At 39.7% G+C, this 20,881-nt stretch overlaps 1 protein-coding gene across 6 annotated transcripts in view; it reads right to left on the reverse strand.

Annotated features, from left to right (window-relative positions):
- Nucleotides 1-20,881, reverse strand: part of Nt5c2 (5'-nucleotidase, cytosolic II) — a 128,517-nt gene that overhangs the window by 17,092 nt on the left and 90,544 nt on the right. For 5 of the 6 annotated variants that reach the window (XM_023715520.1, XM_023715522.1, XM_023715519.1 and 2 more), the window contains 2 exons: nucleotides 2,292-2,409; nucleotides 1,376-1,471 (listed from right to left, as the gene is read on the reverse strand). In XM_023715520.1, the coding sequence (XP_023571288.1) occupies nucleotides 1,376-1,471; nucleotides 2,292-2,409 (214 nt within the window). Of the gene's footprint in view, nucleotides 1-1,375; nucleotides 1,472-2,291; nucleotides 2,410-6,226; nucleotides 6,288-20,881 lie in introns of all 6 variants that reach the window. The other variant, XM_023715524.1, reaches the window with a different exon arrangement.

Consider the following 20,881-nt stretch of genomic DNA (forward strand, 5'->3'; position numbering starts at 1 on the left):
TGATAAAAAAACATTTAAAAATTAGACATTTTAAAAAATAGGATAAAGAATTCTATGCTTCTCATGTTTGCACATAAGTCCAAAAATCTCACCATACACAACCTTGATTATAATTTTTTTAAAAATTTTTGTTTTAGCCTGCTTTTCTTTTTTTCAGATGGTATCCTGCTGTTGCCCAGGCTCTGGTCAAAATTCTTGGGTTCAAGGATAATTGTGCTTCAGCCTCCTGTGTAGTTGAGACTGTAGGCACACACCTTGATCAGCTTTACCTTACGTAAAGTCATTTTTAATTCTACATTTAAATTTTTTTATTCATAAAAATATCTGGTACTATTCATCACAGCATAAAAAACAATGTATGAACTATTTTTATTTTTTTAATCATTATTTGGTACATGCTTCACTACGCAGCTCACACTTGTAGTGATCCTCCTGTCTCAGTCTCCCAGCACTGGGATTACAGGCATAATCGGTTTTGGTAGCTGGCATGGCATGCCTGGGGTTCCAGTGCTGGCACAGCATGTGGTACCAGCAATCAAACTTGGGACCTTGGGCTGCCAGGCAGGCACTAAGACCGCCGAGCTATGTCCCTAGCCCTAATACTATTTTAAAATCTTTTTTTCTTTTTAATGTATTTAGTACAGGGTCTACAGGGTCTCACTACATGGATCAGACTAGTAGTAATCCTCCTGTTTTCAGCCTCCCAAGCGCTGGGATTACAGGCATGCGCCACCATGTCCAGTCTCAATCGCATCTTAGCGTGCCCTGGGGGCAGGGCCGGCACAGCTTGTGGTGCCTAAATCTTAAATTGGTATAGTTTAAAAAAATTTTAAATACAGTACTTCTATGTATGAACCTCTTCTGAGAAGCTAAGAACTATATTAAAAAGGAAAAAATAAAAACCTTAGAATTTCAAAAAGTCTAAACAATTACATTTTTGTTGCTGTTTTTTGAGCAAGTTTCATGATTAACCTGACTGGGTATTTACAATTAGAAGACACTTAATTTAAACAAACATAACTGCTATCTATACCTGCAAGTTAACTTTGGGTGCCAACTACCTAATACATATTGCCTACTGTTACACGGGAATAGTTCTCTAGCTGGATGTGGTGGCATACACCTGTAACCCCAGCACTCGAGAGGCTGAGGCAGGAGGAATCACCATGACTGTGAGACCAACCTAGACTATGAAGTGAGTTCAAAGCCACCCTGAACTACACAATGAGATTCTGTCACAAACAAACCAACCAAAACCCAAACAAGGAACATCTCTTTAATGACAGAAGAATAAGAAAGTGTATTACATCTGGGGGACAATGTCATCTTCATATACTCTGACACTAGAAAGAGGTTAAAGCTTCTCCACACTTACCCTCTTATGAAGTTAAATCCATGTGCACAGACCAAGAGGTTGCCATAAGCATCAACTTTCAAAAGATTTCCATACAGTGTGTCAAAGACAAGTCCTCTGTGAAAATAAAGATACCAGTGACAATGCAAACACAAGGAGTAACTTTAAGTAGTACAACCCAGTCACTATGGAATAACTCATCTAATTCAAGCTTTGCAGCAACCAAGGAATATCCCAAAATAATGTTACCTTTGAGGTGAATGAGAAGGAATAAAACCTTCAAAATTAATCCCAGGGAAACTAAAAATTTATTACACACAGCTAAATAATCACAACCTTCTTCCACTAATGATAATAGTTTAATCAAGGAGATATAAGCTATAATTCCTCTTAAGATAACTGGTATCATTTCAAAGCAGAATCTTTAAATTTCCATGGACAGCTGAGCCAGCCTGTTTCCCTTCATTAGATGTTGTATATTGCAGGACATACGACAGTTACTTCAAATAAACATCATCTTTCTTCATTTTAAATCTTCCCTATCAAATCCAGAAATGCACTCTGCCAAGAAGGCTCTGACTCAAGCGAAATTTGTTAGCACAACATGTAATTCTTCTCTCAGAGCTAATGGCAGAGTATGTAGGACAATCCATGAGCACTACCAGCAAGTGGAAACATCCTCACCCATAAAGTGGTCTTCTTCAAATGTTATTACTGAGTTCAATTTAGGAACACAAAAGATATGGTGTCTATGAAAATTTCATGGAAATTTTAAAATCAACAACAACCCAAAAATGACAGAATTAATTTTTATGGTCAGAAATGAATTAAGAATTACTACTTGGTAAAAAAATAATAATAATAAATAAATAAATAAGAATTACTAATTGGGAGGACAGGAGAAGTGGTCTTAATCCATAAGATCCTGAAAAGTTACCTGGTAGGGAATGTAGAATCATAAGCGAAGTTGAGCAGTTCCTGGGGATACCCAATAGAAACAAGTCTCTCCACAGTCAGCTCGAAGCCAAGGGACTCGTACTCTGGGGACTTGTACACTGCACAAAGAGGGGGCTCATATCAGTCACCACGTAGAACAGCTTATAGGCAAGTGAATGAGTTTCAATTCTTTCCCAATTCCTCCTTCCTTCTCAACCCGCTGTTTTTCTTCTTTTCCCTTAAACTCTATGTTCTGTACTTCCCCCAATAATTTAAGAACTCAACTGTTAAGTCTGTAGAGATAGGTTATATTACGTCAAGAGCAGTAAAAACAAGAATGATCAAACATTTCAGAATAGTTGCTTCATTCTAAGGAAACCTACACTTAATGTTTCTTTCTCCTTTATTTTTTCCTCTCCACAATCTAAAGGCAGGAAAAACCCTCACCACACGCACAGCTGTGGATGCAACTGTGAGAACGTAAGGAAACCCAGAACTAAGGGCAAGAAGTCTCCTGGCTGAAGTCTTCATTGATTGGAACACCTGAAAGTCTGGTTTTGGAATTCCTATCTGGCTTTAGGTGCTTTTATTCCAATCAGCCCTAACAGTGTTCCATGTTACAGCCTTCAATATCGGATTTGAAAAGTACTGCCACAAACCAACCAAAAAAAGGTTATCTGAGGCAACTAGAGAAATCTGGATGTGATTTGGGTATTAGACATTGAAGAACTATGGCTCATGTTATTAGGAGGATTATGGGAAGGTGAGTACAAGCAACTGCATGTAACAAGTATATGGACCTCCTTAGCTGCCAAACGAGCCTACTCAGTTTGTTAAAGGTCAAGGAACATGGATTTCAGGTTATAGAGGTTCCTCTCCACTGCTGCATGTATCTGAAATTTTCCATAATTAAAAAAGTCTAGTAATCACTGCAGTTCACCATCAAGAAAATACTATTCCTTTAAATATGCTTCTTTCAAATGAAGTATTGAGGTTAACAACTTTCCATTGGTCTCTAGGTGTAAGTAAGCCATCTTAAAAATAAGGCAGCCAGGCATGATGGCACAAGCCTGTAACCCTAGCACTGTGGAGGCTAAAGCAGGGGCATTAGGAACTTGGGCAACCTAGTGACCCAGCAAGGTCCTATCAGCATACGCATACATAATCAGCCTACAGTTTGTAAATATATCCATCCTATTCTTGTAGTCTCACAATAAAGCAATTATATTATTATTATTTTATTTTGGCTCTATTAACATCTCTACCAACAGCTCAGATCGATTTTTTTTCAATTATCTGCCTTTTCAATACTATACTTTAATGAATACAATTTAACTTTCCCTTTCTAGAAATAATCCTTCAGAAATAAAAGAAACCAGTAAAACTGGTTGCCACCAAGGAGGAAACTGAGTGGAGCTATGTAAGAGCAAGGAGACTTTCATGCACCTGTGTGGCTTTAAAACCTACCACGTTATGGATGGATGTGCATATGTACGTTTGTTTGTATTTATACAAGTGAAATTGAGATTTTAAGCAGTAAACTGGGCTTTCAAAATATTTTTAAAAATATTTTCAGATTTTAAAAACAAAAGCCTAAAAAAATTTGAAGGTTCTTTACGAGATAACCTGAGTTTTACTCATCAAAACAATGTAAAAAAAAAAAAAAAACCTTTATCACATGATGTATAAACTGTCCCATGTACTATGTTTGCAAAAAAAAAAGCTATCTCTGTTTCTCTTGCTGTCTTGGGAACAATAATAACTTAATGCTAATGCTAACAACATTTCAAAGCTGGCCATATTTCTCTCCTGCTCTCTATTGCCTCCTTGTCCTCCACCCACCCTGTCCCACCCCCAGCCCTCAAGACAAAATGAAAGACCACATGCCTGAGGTCTCAGATGTGGAGTCCCTAGTCGCTATGACGTACTCTGCGGTACGGGCAGTGTACACGCTTTCATACACAGCAACAAGAGTGAGAGACGGTGACCCGTGAGGCCTGATCAAGCAGGAGTTACACTGAAAACAGAAGTTACCATCTCTCTTGGCTTTTTCTATGCTCCCAACCCAATTGCACGTAAATGTCATTTTAACAAAATTCCCGTAAGACACAATTACTTCTCAATGCTAACCAAAGCCCCATATATTTCAACCACTATTTAATGAAATAAAAATTCCAATATAGCTAAATAATTTGGGTAACGTACTGATACTCATTCTTGTAAGATCTGGTTCATACAAAATGCTTTCAATTATTAATTTTTTGAAGGATAATTTACTGGATATCCCTTAAGAGGGACAAAAAAACCTTGATCGCCCCAATGAGACTTACCCCTATGTCAGCAATTTTCCCTGTTCATGAGTGAAGTAATTATAGAGTAAAAGAATAATCAGTGTCTGAAACCTGTATCTATGAGACCAACCACTGTGCTGAAGCTCAAAGTAATTCAAATACAGAGGAAAAAAATCTCAAGCTCCCATTTTGCCACCACAAATCCCAGAATAGCAGAAAATAAAACACTACATTTGCTCAATACACTTATTCACAAGGCAAAACTTCCCAAATGTTTAATCTTCTAAAAAGGCAATTTTTAAAAAATTCCATCTACAGAAGTACTTTAAGGTTTCTTTCTCTCAGGACCTGAGGATACTTCCCAGAACTATGATATATCCTTCCCATCTGCTGACCTGAAGGTACACAGCAAGTGTAAGTATCATCTGAAGGCAGAATGAAGGTCCCTTTGAGTCCTGCCCAAAACTGTAGTGGGGTATACAACCACTGCTGTAAATTTCTAGATGTACAGCCCATTAAAACTTAAGCTTGAATATTGATTGAAACACACTACTTCTCCCTCCAATTTCTTTCAACTAGTCCAAAATAAACTGCCCTAGACTTAAGGAGGAATGGATTGACCAAGGAAAGTCCAAGTTCTACTTTAACAACACTACTTCATCAAGCTCTAGATCAGTAAGAACTGTAAGCCACTGATGTCTTTCTCTTGTGCTTACTGGACAGTCATTTTAGCAACACAAACGTCCCTGTCCTTAAATCATCTCCTAAAGAGCCATATAAAATACCAGTTTTGAAAAGCAGAACTACCGCTGCACACAACCTGGATTTAGAGGTTTTGTTCTAAATGTCCATGGTGAAAAAAACTCTGGAAGTCTACAAAGTATCACCATTTCTTAAAAAATAAATATTAAAAAGTAAAGTTCCTTTTTTTAATCAACGAGGGCTTTCAAAACTAGCCTCAGCCATCTGCAGGAAAGCATATCACCTGAGACTGTAAAACTCTATGCCCCTCCAAGCCTGAGCGAAGGCTCTAACTTCAATTTCTGTCACAACTAAAGCAAGTCAACGAAACATACTTCAGCTAACGCTTAGCTGTCCTTCCGGGCTTCCACACCTAGCCAATGGCTTCACTTAAGTGTAACTTTACACATTAACTGCTTCCTTATTCTCCAGGAAGAGCTCTCTCTGGGCCTACCCTAATGTACCCAATATCCAAAGACAAAGGAAAAAACTATTTTAAGGATCAGAGTCCAAAAAAGAGGACTGCTTCAGCCACTAAGACAGTACACAGTGTTCTCAGGTTATATAACTAGACTATAAAGAGACCAACCAAAGCTTTGAAAGTTGGAGTTACTGAAAGCATTTAAAGATATTCTTTACTCCATAATCTGCAAGGGGAAAAATAGCTCCACAAAAATAGTGGGGATGAAAGGTGTGGGCTTTGTTTTGTGTAGACAGATATTACCGAGGAAAGTTCCTTTAGAACAAGCAGAAATTTCTGCAGGGAGCCTGGGAACTCTCATGCACTTTTTACCTCTGCCACCAAGACACACTGTGTAGTATTTTATAGATTTTAGCAAAACTAGTGGGCAAACCTCTAGAGGTTCCAGCCTAGCCGAATGCTGCTGCCAAAGTAAGAACTCACACGAGGCAGACGCGGATGCAGTGTGCATCACTCCAGTCTTGAGGGAGTTACACTGGCTCTCCTGTTAAAAAAACAAAGCAAGAAAACAAACAAAAAGAAAAACAAAAGCTGGTTTTAAAATTGTTGTGATGGGCTGGAAGAAAGAGGTACCATTTGGAACCTGGTATTTATAGGAATTATCACTGCCCTCCAATTAAGAAGCCACTGACCATTATTAAAATTAGCCTAACTGGTCATAACAAGAATACTGAAAATAAGCCTAAGTATTGTGTATTATTAATTTTTCTGGCACTCTGAGTCTGAAATACAAAGCAAGTGTGATCCTAAAGTGTTAAGACAAAAGACAGACAAAAAGACACTTGTCTTGATTTACTGTCTCCAGCACATTTCAGTAGGATAGAAGCAACGCAGCTGGTGAACATGTTTAACTGAACTATGGCTAGTGAGACATTAAATAAAAATCACAAAAACATATCAGAACCCAAGTGAGTCCACTTATACCAAGTTTTCTGCCCTCTAACACCTAAATCTGTCATTTTGGTACAGATTGGTCAAATGCACGCTGCTGAAAACCTAACCAGATGTACGAAGGTGGAATGGAAGGACATTTTTTTGCTTTGATTGTGCCAGTAGTATTTGTTCTCCATAAAGAAGAGTCATAACACTTATCACTAGATAAAGGTAAAAGAAACATGTGGCCTAGTAAAATGACTGATGCAAAGATATCAACTATATACTCACATTGACAATTTTAAGATAGGCATTATGTCTAACTTCATACAGAATTACTTTCCTCCCACATATTTAAGTTTTTGAAAATACGTTGAACCCTCCAGTTCCTAGGTTTTCTGTGTGAGAGAGAGATGGTACTCAACGGAAGAGTAGAAATGATCAAACAGAATGTGTAAAATTTCTAAAAACCATTTATAAGTAGGGGAAATCACCTCCAGTGGTTGACCACCACCACCACCACCCACAGAAAAACAAAAGCTTGATACCACGCAAAACTTTTGAAATAACTTCATATAAAATAAAATGAACTCTAAAATGATTAACATGTAAATAAATAGGTAGAGTTTGAAAGACTACCAGTATTTCAGTTCTTGCAAAGGCAAAACTAAACACAGGAAAGATTTGTTTGGGTTTTTTTGTTTTGTTTTGGGTTTTTTTTTTTGCGGAACCGGGGATTGAACTCAGACCCTTGCGCTTGCCAGGGAAGCGCTTATTCCACTGAGCCATCTCCCCAGCCCCGGAAAGATTTGTTTTTAAAAATACTAAGAATAAAGGCTGGCAAGACAGCCCAGCAGATTAAGCACCTGCTTTGGTAGGCTCAGGGACCCTGGTCCAGCATGCAGTGCCAGCCCTGGCCCTGGGGCATGCTGGCTGGTGACTGAGTCCTGGCATGGTGACACATGCCTGTAATCCCAGCGCTGGGGAGGCTGAAAACAGGAAGGAAGGATCAGTATGAGTCCGAGCTGCTCAGTGAGACCCTGTACCAAATACATAAATGGGAGAAAAAAAAAAATACTAAGAATAGCCATACCTGATGATGCACACCTAAAATCCCAGCACTCTAAGAAGCTGAGGCAGAACCTCTGCAAGTTCAAGGCCAGCCTGAACTACACAGTGAGACCTTTTCTCAGAAAAACAAACAAAAAAGTTTCAGACCAGCCAACTTTTTTTTTTTTTTTTTGGCAGAACCGAGGATCGAACTCAGACCCTTGCAGTTGCCAGGGAAACGCTTATTCCACTGAGCCATCTCCCTGGCCCCAAGGCCAGCCAACTTAATTTATGAGAGTAACATGCACAACTTATAAGACCCTGCCTCAAAGTTTAAAAATGGGGGTAGGGCAGCAGAGGCTATAGTTCAGTGCAAAGGTCATGCATTTAATCCCTAGTACCACAAAAACACCACTACCACCCCCTAAAAATATTAGACGAATGTTAATTTTAAAATAAGAGGAGGGGGCCTGCCCCTTAGCTCAGTTCTTTAAGTGGCTGCTTCAACAAAGCAGTCAGGCTCAGGTTGCTGTGGTTCGATCCCCACAACTCAAGCCAGCCAAACCTGCCCTGAAGGCATTTGGAGCAAAAAAAATTAAAATAAGAGGAAAAAAGTACCTAACTCAATTTTTTTTCCTCTGAAAATCTATATACCTTGTTTTCAGTAGTTTTCTTTTTTCTTTTTTGGTGGCGGAACTGGAGATTGAACTTAGACCCTTGCGCTTGCCAGGGAAGCACTTACTCCACTGAGCCATCTCCCCGGCCCCTAAGAATGTATGTGTATAAAGAGATAGAAAACTGGCCAAGTAATTCAGCCCGAGACATCTTCTTGAAAACCTGATTAATTATTCAGGCTTGTACAGATAACTTATTTTTATAACCTACCTCTCAAGGTCTTACAAAGGTCACCTGACAAACGCTGAGATTCAGATTCAACGAGTACACCCCATGCCCTCGCCAGGGAGCCCATGCCCTTGCCACGACCAGCATCTGCAAAGTATGCTAAATTGGGGTGAACACCTTGCCCTCAGGACATGGCTACTCCCTGTGGCTGACTTCTCTGTGCTGAATGCTGGTATCTGTGTGAGAAGAAATCAACCTAGACTTTTTTTTTTAATCTGTAGCTTCTCAACTTTAAAATACCCAACGCAACAAGTCAACCAGTAGGTAGTTTTTGAGACAACTATGGCCTAATGTCTCAGCTGGGTCTGTGTGCTAATGATACGCACCTCCAACCTATCACGCTAGGTAGGTCACACACTTTCACGAAAGTTATTCTATTTCCATGAAGTGGAAATCCAAATGGAAATAAATCCAAATGGAAATAAATTCACTCCTTAATAGCCACAAAGCATCCTAGGTAATGTTTTATTCATCCTATGGAAAAATTGAGGAGAAAATGAAAAATAGAAGAACCTTCTTCTGGTTCCCTCACCTGGTTCCTTATTGCAATGCCATAAGACCTGTAATTACCTGTATCTAGTTCCTTCATATTCCTGTCAAGTCAAACACATGTTCTGAGCGAGAGAATCATTAGGTCTGTCTGCATGACCCAGTGCTCCTAGAGCCAGCAGATTTCATTCAGAGGGTTAAACCTAAATCTATGCCACACAGCTTGATTCATTTATCGTTTGTCCTTTCCTCAGTGGTGTTATCACCACAGAGAGCAGATATTCAGAGAACGTGACAGCAGAAAAACATAATCAATCAATGGTATTTATTGATTATGTCAGAACTATTCTGGGGGAAAAAAATCGAGGCTAAAAACAGCTCACAAAGGGCTGGCCAAATAGCTCAGCGGATTAAAGCTCTGCAGGCACCAGGGGTTTGATCCCCAGGGGCTGCTGAAGCGGCAATTGAGACTGAGGTTGGTGGCACACACCTGTAATCCCAGCTCTTGGAAGGCTGTAAATAAGCAGATCACTACGAGTCTGATCTAGAAGTGAGACCCTGAACACCTTCCCTAAAATACAAAAACAAAAACAAAAAAAAAAACCCAGCTCACGACACTAAGGAAGGAAAAAAAAACTTAGTAATTTTATTGATGAAATTATATCTTTTGAGGGCTGAGAGATGGCTCAGTGGTCTGGGGCACCTACTTGGAACAAGCTTGGCAAAGCATCAGGGACCGCGGTTCGATCCCCCAGCACCACATGCCGGCCAGCCCCGCCCCCTGAGCTGGCCACACACACACACACACACACACACACTCTCTCTCTCTCTCTCTCTCTCAAATAAATAAAAAAAAATTAAAAAAAAAAAAGAAATTATATCTTTTGAATCAGTTTTTAGTAGAGCCAAATTTATTCAATTTTATATGACTCTTGTCACAAAATTATGACATAAACAAACATGGCATATCTGTCATATATATAATTATTATTGTATTATTATTATTACTATGGTTTTTGGGGGTGGCTCAGCCGACCCTGAGGGTAGGGCTGGGGCGGCATGCGGGATCGAACTGCAGTCCTCTGTGCCTGCCTAAGTTTGCCTAAGCAGGTACTTTAGACAGCTATCTCGCTGGCCCCCAATTGTAATATTACATATAAATTCAGTTGGATATATCATATATATCCAATTATTGGTGAAATTATTATTTTTTAAGGGCCAGCCCGATAGCTCAGAGGACTAAAGTGCCTGCTTAGGCAGAGCACAGTGGCCAAGGTTTGATACCTGGTGTGCTGTGCTGGCCCTACACCTGGGGCACGCTGAGATGGCGACTAAGACTGGGCATGGCGGCGCGCACCTGTAATCCCAGCACTTGGGAGGCTGAAAACAGGAGAATCACCAAGAGTCCAATCTACATAGTGAGACCCTGTAGACCCTGTCCTAAATACAGAAAAAAAAAAAAGTATTTTTAAAAATTTTAAACATCATTTGTGTGTCTGGCACAGGGTCTTGCTATGCAGCTCAGATTCAGCAATTCTCCTATTTCAGCCTCCCCCGCACTGGGATTACAGATGTGTGACACCATGTCGAGTTTTGTGGCTGGCACAGCACTCCATGAATTCTGGCGCTGGCACAGCACACGGGACCCAGGATCCAGCCCAGGTCCTTGAGTTTGCCAGGCAGGTGCTTAGATTGCCGAGCTATCTTCCCAGCCTGATGCAATTAATATTATATGGTATTTATTCACAAAAAATTTGGTCTACACTTGATTGTATGACAGAAAATAAAAACCATAAAAACTAGTAATTGGTTGGAGGAGGAATCATCTTAAGACAGGGTCTCATTATATAGTGTAGGCTGGCCTTGAACTCACTTTGTAGCCCAGGGTGACCTTAAACTCATACAGTTCTTCCTGCCTGAGCCTTCCAACTGCTGAGGTTACAGGCGTACATCACCACTCCTAGGTCATAACTGATTATTTCTATCACCATGTAAAGGAGATAGAATGGAATCTTACTGAACTGTACCACATATATTACTGCAATTCAGAGATTAACCTTTTTTTTTTTTTTTTAGACCCAGGGATTGAACTCAGGCCCTTGTGCTTGCGAGGCAAGTGCTTATTCTACTGAGCCATCTCCCCGGCCCCAGAGATTAACCTTAATGTAAGCTTTAAACAGATTACATTGGGGGCCTGGCCTTAGCTCAGTTGTTTAAGTGGCTGCTTCCACAAAGCTGTCAGCCTCAGGTTGCTGTAGTTCGATCCCCACAACACTCCAGCCAGCCAAACCACCCCTGAGGGCATTCAGAGAAAAAAAAAAAAAAAAGCAGATTACAGACCAGAAGTAAAGGTAACCAAAACTTGGGCACTACGTATATGCTCATAAATATAATAGGACTACCTAAAAGATATATGTTAATATATACACATTTATAAAAATATTCTACATGTAATATAAATATGCCTGAAAATAATAATCTTAAGGGTATTTATTTCAATTAATACAATGTATTTCCATGAACTACAACCAATATAAGGCACCAGAATACTATTCAAAATTCTTTTCTCAGATGAAGGGACCATATATGGTTGTATAACTAATACTTCATTTTCTGTGGGGGTTAGCATAAGGAATCCTGAGTTATAAGAAAGAGTGAGAACAGTTAAAATAGTAAAGACTATAAAATCTCAAATAGAAATGAAAAGACTTTAAAATGCAAACACCCTTTCTGAAAATAAAAAGCATTTCATTCACTTGCCTGCACCAAAAGGGAAGAGATAATTTCATTGGCATTTTATCCATTTCTTCCACCTTTTTTTTTTTTTTGCAGTACTGGGGATCAGCCTCAGGACCCTGTGCTTGCTGGGCAGGCACTTAGGTCACTGAGTTGTATCCCCAGCCCTTAATTTAACTCTGTTAAGGACATTTTAACTCACACATGCAGGGCTGGCCAAATAGCTCAGCAGATTCAAGCACCTGCAAGCAGGGGGAGGGGGTTCGATCCCTGGGGCCTGATGTGCCAGCACTGCCCCCGGGGCACGCTGAGATGGCAATTGAGACTGGACGTGGTAGCACAGGGCTGTAATCCCAGCTCTTGGGAGGCTGTAAACAGGCAGATCATTCGGAGTCCGATCTAGTAGTGAGACCCTGAATACCCTGTAGACCATTCCCTAAAATGAAAAAATAAATCACACATGCAAAAGTAAAGCACTTAAGTAAATTTATCACCCAAACTTTAATATATCTCTATTTGGATTCTTGTTTCATCTGTCTTCCCTAAACTACTGTCCCCCAACTTAATAAATGTCATCAAACCATAGTTTTAATATCAATCACTCACAAAGTATTTTAAAGAGCACAAGTGAGGGCTGGGAGTAGCAGAGTGCGTGCCTAGCACATGAAGCTCTGGGTTCAAACCCTAGCACTACAAAATAGATAAACAGCAAAAGAAACACAAGTGTCATGCACAGCACATACAGAAGGAGTTATAAACTGTGCAGGTAGTGCTGTAATTTTACTGCTCAAATAGTTTCCCCAGACAGGCACCCACGCAACACCCGAAGTCTTTTAACAGTAATAAATTATAATAACTTTCTGCATTAAAAACTGCTCAGAAATATTTTAATTACCCAAGACTATCAGCAACTTTTCTTGAGAAGCACTGATAAGGCTGGGGATTTCACTCAGCGGCTCGGTGCCCTCCTGGCAGGCAAGCATGAGGTCCTGAATTTAATTCTCAGTACCCAAATAAACAGGCACTGGTCTTGTCACACTGAAGTAAGATTTAGTAATACCATGCGCTAAGGATTCAAAACAGCACTTAGGTAATATGTTGAGCCACAGGAAGAAAAATTAAATTAGGAACACTATCAAAAACAGCTTAGCTTAGCCAGGTGTGACAGCATATGCCTGGAATCCCAGCAGTGGAGGCTGAGGCACAAGGGTCACCTGACGTTCAAGGCCAGCCTGGGCTACCTAGCAAGTTCAAAGCCCTGCTTCCTAAGCTAAATGGTGAGACCCTGTCTCCAAATAAATACATGTAAATATATAATTTATATATGAAAATTTATTTCATATACTTATGAAAAAGTCACACTAACCACTTAAAAAATATTTATATACAACAAGACCCTGTCACCCACCCCTACCCCAAAGAAAACTAGTCTTTTAGCCCATTTTATGTTTAATTTTGGTCACCTCAAAAAAGTAAAGTATATATCCTTCATAAAGTAGCCATCATTAATATCAGTCCATTAATCATAATCAGTACATTATAGTCAGAATTCTTAAAAAAACTTTCTTCTATCCAAACCCATTTACCATAGGGCCTGTAAAGCTCAACTTACTCTAACTGGACTGCTGACACGATTCAATGGCTCTACTATAAAACCATCACTTTTCATGTTACAATTCTCCTGGGGGGTGGGGAGGGAGCGTTTAAGCCTGATAGATCCCAATTAGATTTTTATTATCTGGCCCAACAGAGTATTAACAAGTTAATTTGTACTAATTTTATTAACCACAGTTTCTAGCTGTTTTTCTTTCAGGAAAAGAATCATCTCCTCTTAGACGTTTTTCTTTCTTTTCATGTGTACTCCTGTTTCTCTGCTTAAACATTCAGATTAGTCAGGTGTGGTGACACAGCCCCGCAACTCCAGAACTCAGGAGGCCGAGGCAGGAGGATCACCATGACTTTGAGGCTAGCCCAAATTACACAGTTAGACCATACCTCAAAAAAAAAAAAAAACAAAAACCAGGGGGCCAGGGAGATAGCTTAGGAGAGAGAATAAGCGCTTGCCTGGTAAGCACAAGGGCTTGAGTTCAATCCCCGGTTCCACCAAAAACAAAACAAAACAAATCAGTTTATTCTTTTCTAATTTTTTTTGGGGGGGGGCGGAACCAGGGATTGAACTCAGGCCCTTGCACTTGCCAGGAAAGTGCTTATTCTACTGAGCTATCTCCCCAGCCCCTTCTTTTCTAATATTTCAGGAGGAAAAACAGTTCAAAGGCTGGGGCTGGCAATATTGGGAATTAAACCCAGGGCCTTTACAGTGAACTACATCCCTATCCCTTTAAAAATTTTTGTTTTCAAACAGAGTGTCTCCAAGTCACTGAACTGTCCAGGATGGGCTTCAACTTGCAATCCTACTGCCTTGGCCGCCTATAGTGCTAGGACTACAGATGTGCATCCCCACACCCAGCTTCAAAACCCCTGAGAGAAAAAACAAAGAGCACTAAGGGGAACAATGAGTGCATACTATTATCAAACTGCAACTTTTGTTCATAGGTTTCCAAACTGATACATCCCTTCAGAATAAATCAGAAGGCTTTATATATATGAAGTGTGATCTTAAAATATACTGAGTCTTCTAGAAACTTACAATGAAAGATGCATCAACACTGCTCACCCTCCCAATACTCCCCTCACTTCTAATATACACATCCCACCATTCTTTCCGCTTTCTGAAGCAGTTCTAGAAGTCCTCTTCAGTTGTGCTGTCATGCTGCCTTCATGTCCCAGATCAAATGGCAACATTTACTCTCCATGGTGACTTTGGGGAAGAATCAGAAGTCACCAGAAGCTGCAGGGCGCCAGACTGGGGACTAAGATGGACGAGGACACACAGCGCCCCCGCCTCCCACTACATAGCACTCAGCAACAGTATTCATTGTATTTTTAATCATACCTTGTATTGATCACACACACCTCTCAAAAACAAGAAGACTTCCAGAAAGAGGACTTTCAAAAAATGGCGAATTTTACATTATGTACATTTTAACACACACACAAAGGAGAAAAACGTGTTGTTTGAGCTATTATAGCAACAGTATAGTAATACTGCATAATACCTCTTACTTTAGATTTGTTTTTCTTGTTCTCTATACCCCTCTGCGGCATTAGGTCTGCCTACGACTGCCGACGGAAGCATGGCGAGTGCCCCAACCCTGGAGTACGGCACAAGTAACACCTCACGATGGGATGCGCATTTCAAGGTCAAGTGAGCGGAGTCCATTCCAGTAACAATAAAACAGACCAGAGTGCACCTGCCATGTGTCAGTTAGAGGCTGGTGAGCAAGGTCCGGCTGCTTCTGCCAGCACTGAGGCCCGGCTCTGCTCCTCTCCTCCCTGTGCTCCTAGTAATTCCATGTCTCTCTCCACACCACAGAGAACACAAAGTGCTCAGAACTGAGATACATGAATTGTATCCCCAATGACTTACTAATGACATGGCCAGAAATAGCAAAAATCAAGTTTTCAACCCTTGTGTAAAAAATGCACAATTTCAGAATCCTAAGACATGGAATAAAGTATTTACATGATAAACATGAGAGCTCATTCCCTTAGGATTATTTCTAACAAACAAAAACAGTAAAATTATCTATATTCTAAGGATGATGGTAGTAATTGTAAGAAAAGAGCATTTAAAAAATAAATAAATAAATAAATAAAAAAGAAAAAAAAGAAAAGAGCATTTTTGCTCTCAGCAGGATTTTCTTTTTTGTCGGGGGGGGGGGCAGGGGGAGAAATTCTGTTTATGGGCTGCTGTCCCACTGATATCTGATCTAGAGCTTACTGGGTGAGTTGCTGTTGCTCTGAAAGTTGGGAGCAGCATAAGAAATGCAACCAGAACTGGGTTGAAACTCAGTCATGAGTTCTAACAAGTCAGTTGTCAGTTACTGACAGGTGTACTTCTATACCTGGAAAAAAGGAACACACTTATCTCTGAAGGCACTGGGAAGAATGTGAACAGATCTTGCTAAACTCCAGCCAGTTTATAATCCTTATATCGCAGGCAGCCAAGTTAGACAGAAATATTACAGGCAGTCACACAGGGCCAGGCCCTCGAAGGAAACAGCACAGAAGACGGGATGCCTTACAACTGTGGAGGGGGGGATGCTCCTGCTGGGAACCAGACCTAAAGACCTAAAGGCCAAACAAATGCTAAAAGAGTAGCACCTGGGATTGGTATTCAAATAGGTATCGATCACCTGAAAAGACCCAAATGAGTCACTAGCCCAACCCCCAACGGGAAGAGACCCTGTCCCATATTCCAACCCCCAACAGGGAGAGACCCTGTCCCATATTCCAACCCCCAACAGGGAGAGACCCTGTCCCATATTCATGCCCTACTCATGCCTGCTTGCTACGTGACTCGCTTTCCCATGTGATACTGGATTTAATCAGTTTTACCTGAACAATGGTGCTTGTAATCCCGTTGGTTGGCCATAGTTTTGTCCCACCCCACATCCACCTAAGCGAGCTCCCCCTTTCTCTACCTCAGCCCCACACGGTTTTACGCTATAAAAGTCCCTGGAAGAGACAGCTTCCCGGGGAACTACCCGCTTGGGTGCCCTTCCTGTCCCTCTCTCGGCCAGGAGCTTTCTTTCCCTCAATAAATATATTCTGCTCGTAACCTCCTTTTTTTCCTAACATTCATTCTTTGGTTTTAGAGAACACGAACTCATGCAGGTGAGGTCGGGAGATCATTTTTCCCTAAGTCGTTTGGAGGTTCCCTATATGGTTTGGAGGTCACCCACCTAAGATCAGTTTTTCTCCCTGTATCACATAAGACTATATCACCTTTGCCCATGACTACTTCATCAACCTTAGCATAAAAAATATGCAAATTGAACATGGTGGCACAAACCTATAATCCCAGCACTCTGGGAAGCTAAAGCAGGCGGATCCCAAGTTTGAGCAGAGTCTGAGCAACTTACTAAGACCCTGTCCCAATGTAAAAAATACAAAGGGCTAGGAATGTAGCCCAGTGCAAAGGCTTTGGTTTCAGTCCCCAGTATTATATACAACCACCACAACCATCACCCTGCAAAAAGAACCCTACAGGTTGACCTACAACTTCAGGTCTTTACTTCCTTTGAAGGTTTTCCGTGTTAAGTAAAACTTAACATTAAATAAATTTGTACAGTCTTGCTAATCTGTCTTTTATTATAAGGGCCACATCTATGAACTTAAAGTGAGAAGAAAAAATATTTCTTTTTCCTTACGCTCTATGTCTATCATTTTACCTCTTGACTTATTTGCCTTACTTGGAAAATGTTATTACGAATCTCTATTTCAATGAGCTGCTGAAAGAATTAAAAGGTACACCTATATAAGGTAGATTTCCAGCATCACAGATGTTGGGTTTTGCTTTAGTTTTTGTTCTTCTGTCTTTTCTGAACCGAGGTCTCACTGTGCAGTTCAGGCTGGCCTTGATTGAACTCAATCTATAGCCCAAACTGGCCTCAAGCCCACAACAGTCCTCCTGATTCAACCTTCCAAGTGCTGGGAATTACGACCAAACCTGACCTAAATGTTGGTTCTTTTACTTCTGAAAATTCTCTAGATAAAAAAGAACTCAACACTAGCCATAGTATCCATTTTCTCTGAAAAGGTTCTAGAAATAAGAAGCTTATTGTTTAAGATTTATTGAAATGGCTCAAAATCTAAATGTGTTTGGAGTTTAAAAACAGAACAAAAATCACTCAAATATACTCTGTAGTATTTTGATCCAAGATTCACAGGGCAAAAACCAAACCAAAACTACCCAGACTTCTTAATTGAAAAGAGAAAAGAACAAAACTCATTTCTCAAAAGAATCACGTTAGAAACAAAACAGTTCCAGAGTTCCAAACCAAGAGGCACTATATTTGCAAAAGACTTTCACAAATTTCAACCTCTCCCCTCAAATGTTGCCCCAACTTTTGAGGCAAAGACTTTTGGGAATTTAACAATTTATCTATAATTTTGATATTAAGTCTCCGTGGAACTTACCATATGTTTAAGTCATTCATGCAATTACAAAAATTAACAATTCTTTGACTTACAAATCAAATAACCTCTCTTGCACATATTAAAAATATATTAATGATACTGCTGTAATAAAAGTATTTTAAAAATTTAAACGAGGACCTATTTGACCTATTATCTTAAGCAAGATACTGTTGAACACTGCTTTATTTCTGTAGAAATATACTCTAATGCCAAAATATCTTGTCATTGAAAGCAGCTGAGAGGACTTAACTTTTTTTTTTAAAGTTAAAGAACTTTAACTTGTAAGTTAAAATTAAAAAAAAAGAGTGAACATTCCACTGCTAGTTGCATTCAAGGTGCTCTTGCAGTACATGGGAGAAGAAAAGAGATTAACTTTGTTTCTCCTTATTCCTTTGATTTTTTCCCTTAGAGCTCAAATTCAGTCTTAAAACTTTGGTGTCAACAATCAGAGGACCGGAACAACTTTTGTCACACTCATCATTTTATATCTGTCATTCCATTAAGTTATACCATTATAGTATCCCTTGCACAAACCTATCATTTTAATTAAATGAATAAGTTGAGACCTAGGGAGTTAAGCAACGTACCAATGACCAAGAGCTAGTTCAAGGCAGAGGTGGGATCCAAATCCAGGGCTACACACAGACTTTTTTTCCTCCAATATATATTCTCTAGTGTAGGTAAATGTAAGGTGGGGCCGATGGCCAGAGTGTATGGGACTTATATAATATAGAAAGGATTATTCTGGACATTTCTTAAAATCAATCCTTACACCCATATTACTCTCATCTGAAAGGTGATGAGGGGGAGGGTGTGCTGGTGCTAGAACTCAGGAACTCAACACAGGCCAAGCAAGTGCGCTCGGCCACTGAGCCACACACCCTGGTCACGGCTAGCTTTATGCTTTTTTGATTATTAAAAAAAACCCACATTTTACAGATTAGCCTGTCAGATGGTGATCTGTAAAAAAAAAAAAAAAAAAAAAAAAAAAACTGTGCTATTAAGTACTTTTTAAGTCTTTCATTTATTCAGAAAGCAATGTTTCATATGAAATCTCAGAAATGGACTTCTGAGTATGGTATTACACAACTAAGAAACATTAAGCTCCCATATTCCCTGTTCCACAATCCATGGATTCAAACTGCAGATCAAGTATGTGTGGAGATAAGATGTGGAAATGTGATGCTACTAGTTAGGTCTACAATGGTTGAGAAACCATGTTTGTATCATTTTCAATATAGACAGACTTTTTTCTTGTCTTTTATACAAGGGATCTGAACATCCTCAGATTCTGCTATCCAAAGAAGGCCAAATGTTCTAAAACCAATCACTTGCAGGTATTAAGCAAAAACATTTGTAGAGTAACCATGAACCATTCAAAGTACCATGAACAAAGAATGTCACCTAAAATAATTTGGAGTAAAAGAAGAATTGGTGGCAGGGTGTAGTGGCACGTGTTGGTAATCCCAGCACTCTATGAAGCTGAAGCAGGAGGATCAAAAGTTTGTGTCCAGCCTGGGTAATTCTGCAACTTGGTGACAGTCTATCTCAAAACTCTTCACAGAAGAATGAGTGGGGATGTAGTTTGATGTAAAGGCCTCAGGTGTAATTCCCAGTATGGGGGGGGGGGGGGCTAAACAGGCAACATCACTTTCTATATGAGACATAACCCACTAAAAACTGGCACTCTATAAGTAGTAAATCTAGGCAACTTAAGAGTAATTAATTTCTATCAATAAACATGCTTTTTGCCTTTTTATTTTTGACCTACATAAAAATGTCCACCTTAGAATCTTGTGAACATTAAAAATGCTTAGATGAACTGGGGTTTAATCCCAGCACCACACACCCGCACCAGTCCCATCCCCAGGAGTGCCGGGCCAGTCATAGAGACTGGGCGTGGTGGTGCACACCTATAATCCCTGCGCTGGGGAGGATTAAAACAGGAGGATCACTACGAGTCTGAGCTGTGTAACAAGAGCCTGTATCAAATATATTTAAAAAAAAAAAATGCTTAGTTGATGATGAAGGAATCGTCTCTAATTTTTTTTTTTTTTGCGATTATTAGACTAGTATTCAAATGATGGAAATAAGACTAACAGAATGAATTATGTTAGTGTGTGATACATTATATTAATTAGTGTATATAATTAATAGATGCTAATTATGTTAGTGTGATACAGTCATTTATTCTGTGTATCACACATTATTCTGTGTATGGTGGTTTCCATAGTGTAGTGGTTATCACGTTTGCCTCACATTATTCTGTGTAATACAAAGAACGATTAACTGTGAGCAAAATTTTTTAAAATGTTGAAACAAGCCTACCAGTTTCTGTCAACAACCAACCCACTCCTTTATTCTGCTTAATAGTACCATCATTCTACCAAAGCTCTGTATAATTTACTTTTAGAAAATTCCAAGCTTAGAATTTATATACATACAGACACATAAACATATACACACACATGCTCCTTAACTCTGTGGGGTGCTGGAGTTCACATATGCACTGTCTCAATCATCTTCCTCATTTATTAATGAAGAGTTAAATTTTTTTTTTTTTTTTAAATTTTAAATGATCATTCAAAGAAAAGATTATTCACCACTAACTCGGTAATTCTGACACCCAACTGTTTAGTTGTTTTTGTTCCACTTTGCTTTTTATTTGATTTCTGAGATAGGGCTGGCCTTGAAATTCACTATGTAGTACAAACTGGCCTTAAACTCCTATCTCCTATCTCAGCCTCCCAAGTGCTGGAATTACAGGCATTCACCACCACAGCCAGCTAAAGAACAAGATTCTTTTTTTTTTATTTATTCATTTATTTATGTGTGTGTGTGTGCGTGCGTGTGTGGCCAGCTCAGCCCACCAGGGGGCGGGGCTGGCTGGCATGTGGTGCTGGGGGATTGAACCGCGGTCCCTGTGCTTTGCATAGCTTGTTCTAAGTAGATGCTTTAGACTACTGAGCCATCTCACCAGCCCCA

The sequence above is a fragment of the Octodon degus genome, unplaced genomic scaffold, assembly GCF_000260255.1.
Source record: "Octodon degus isolate 3935 unplaced genomic scaffold, OctDeg1.0 scaffold00042, whole genome shotgun sequence".
Taxonomy (NCBI): domain Eukaryota; kingdom Metazoa; phylum Chordata; class Mammalia; order Rodentia; family Octodontidae; genus Octodon; species Octodon degus.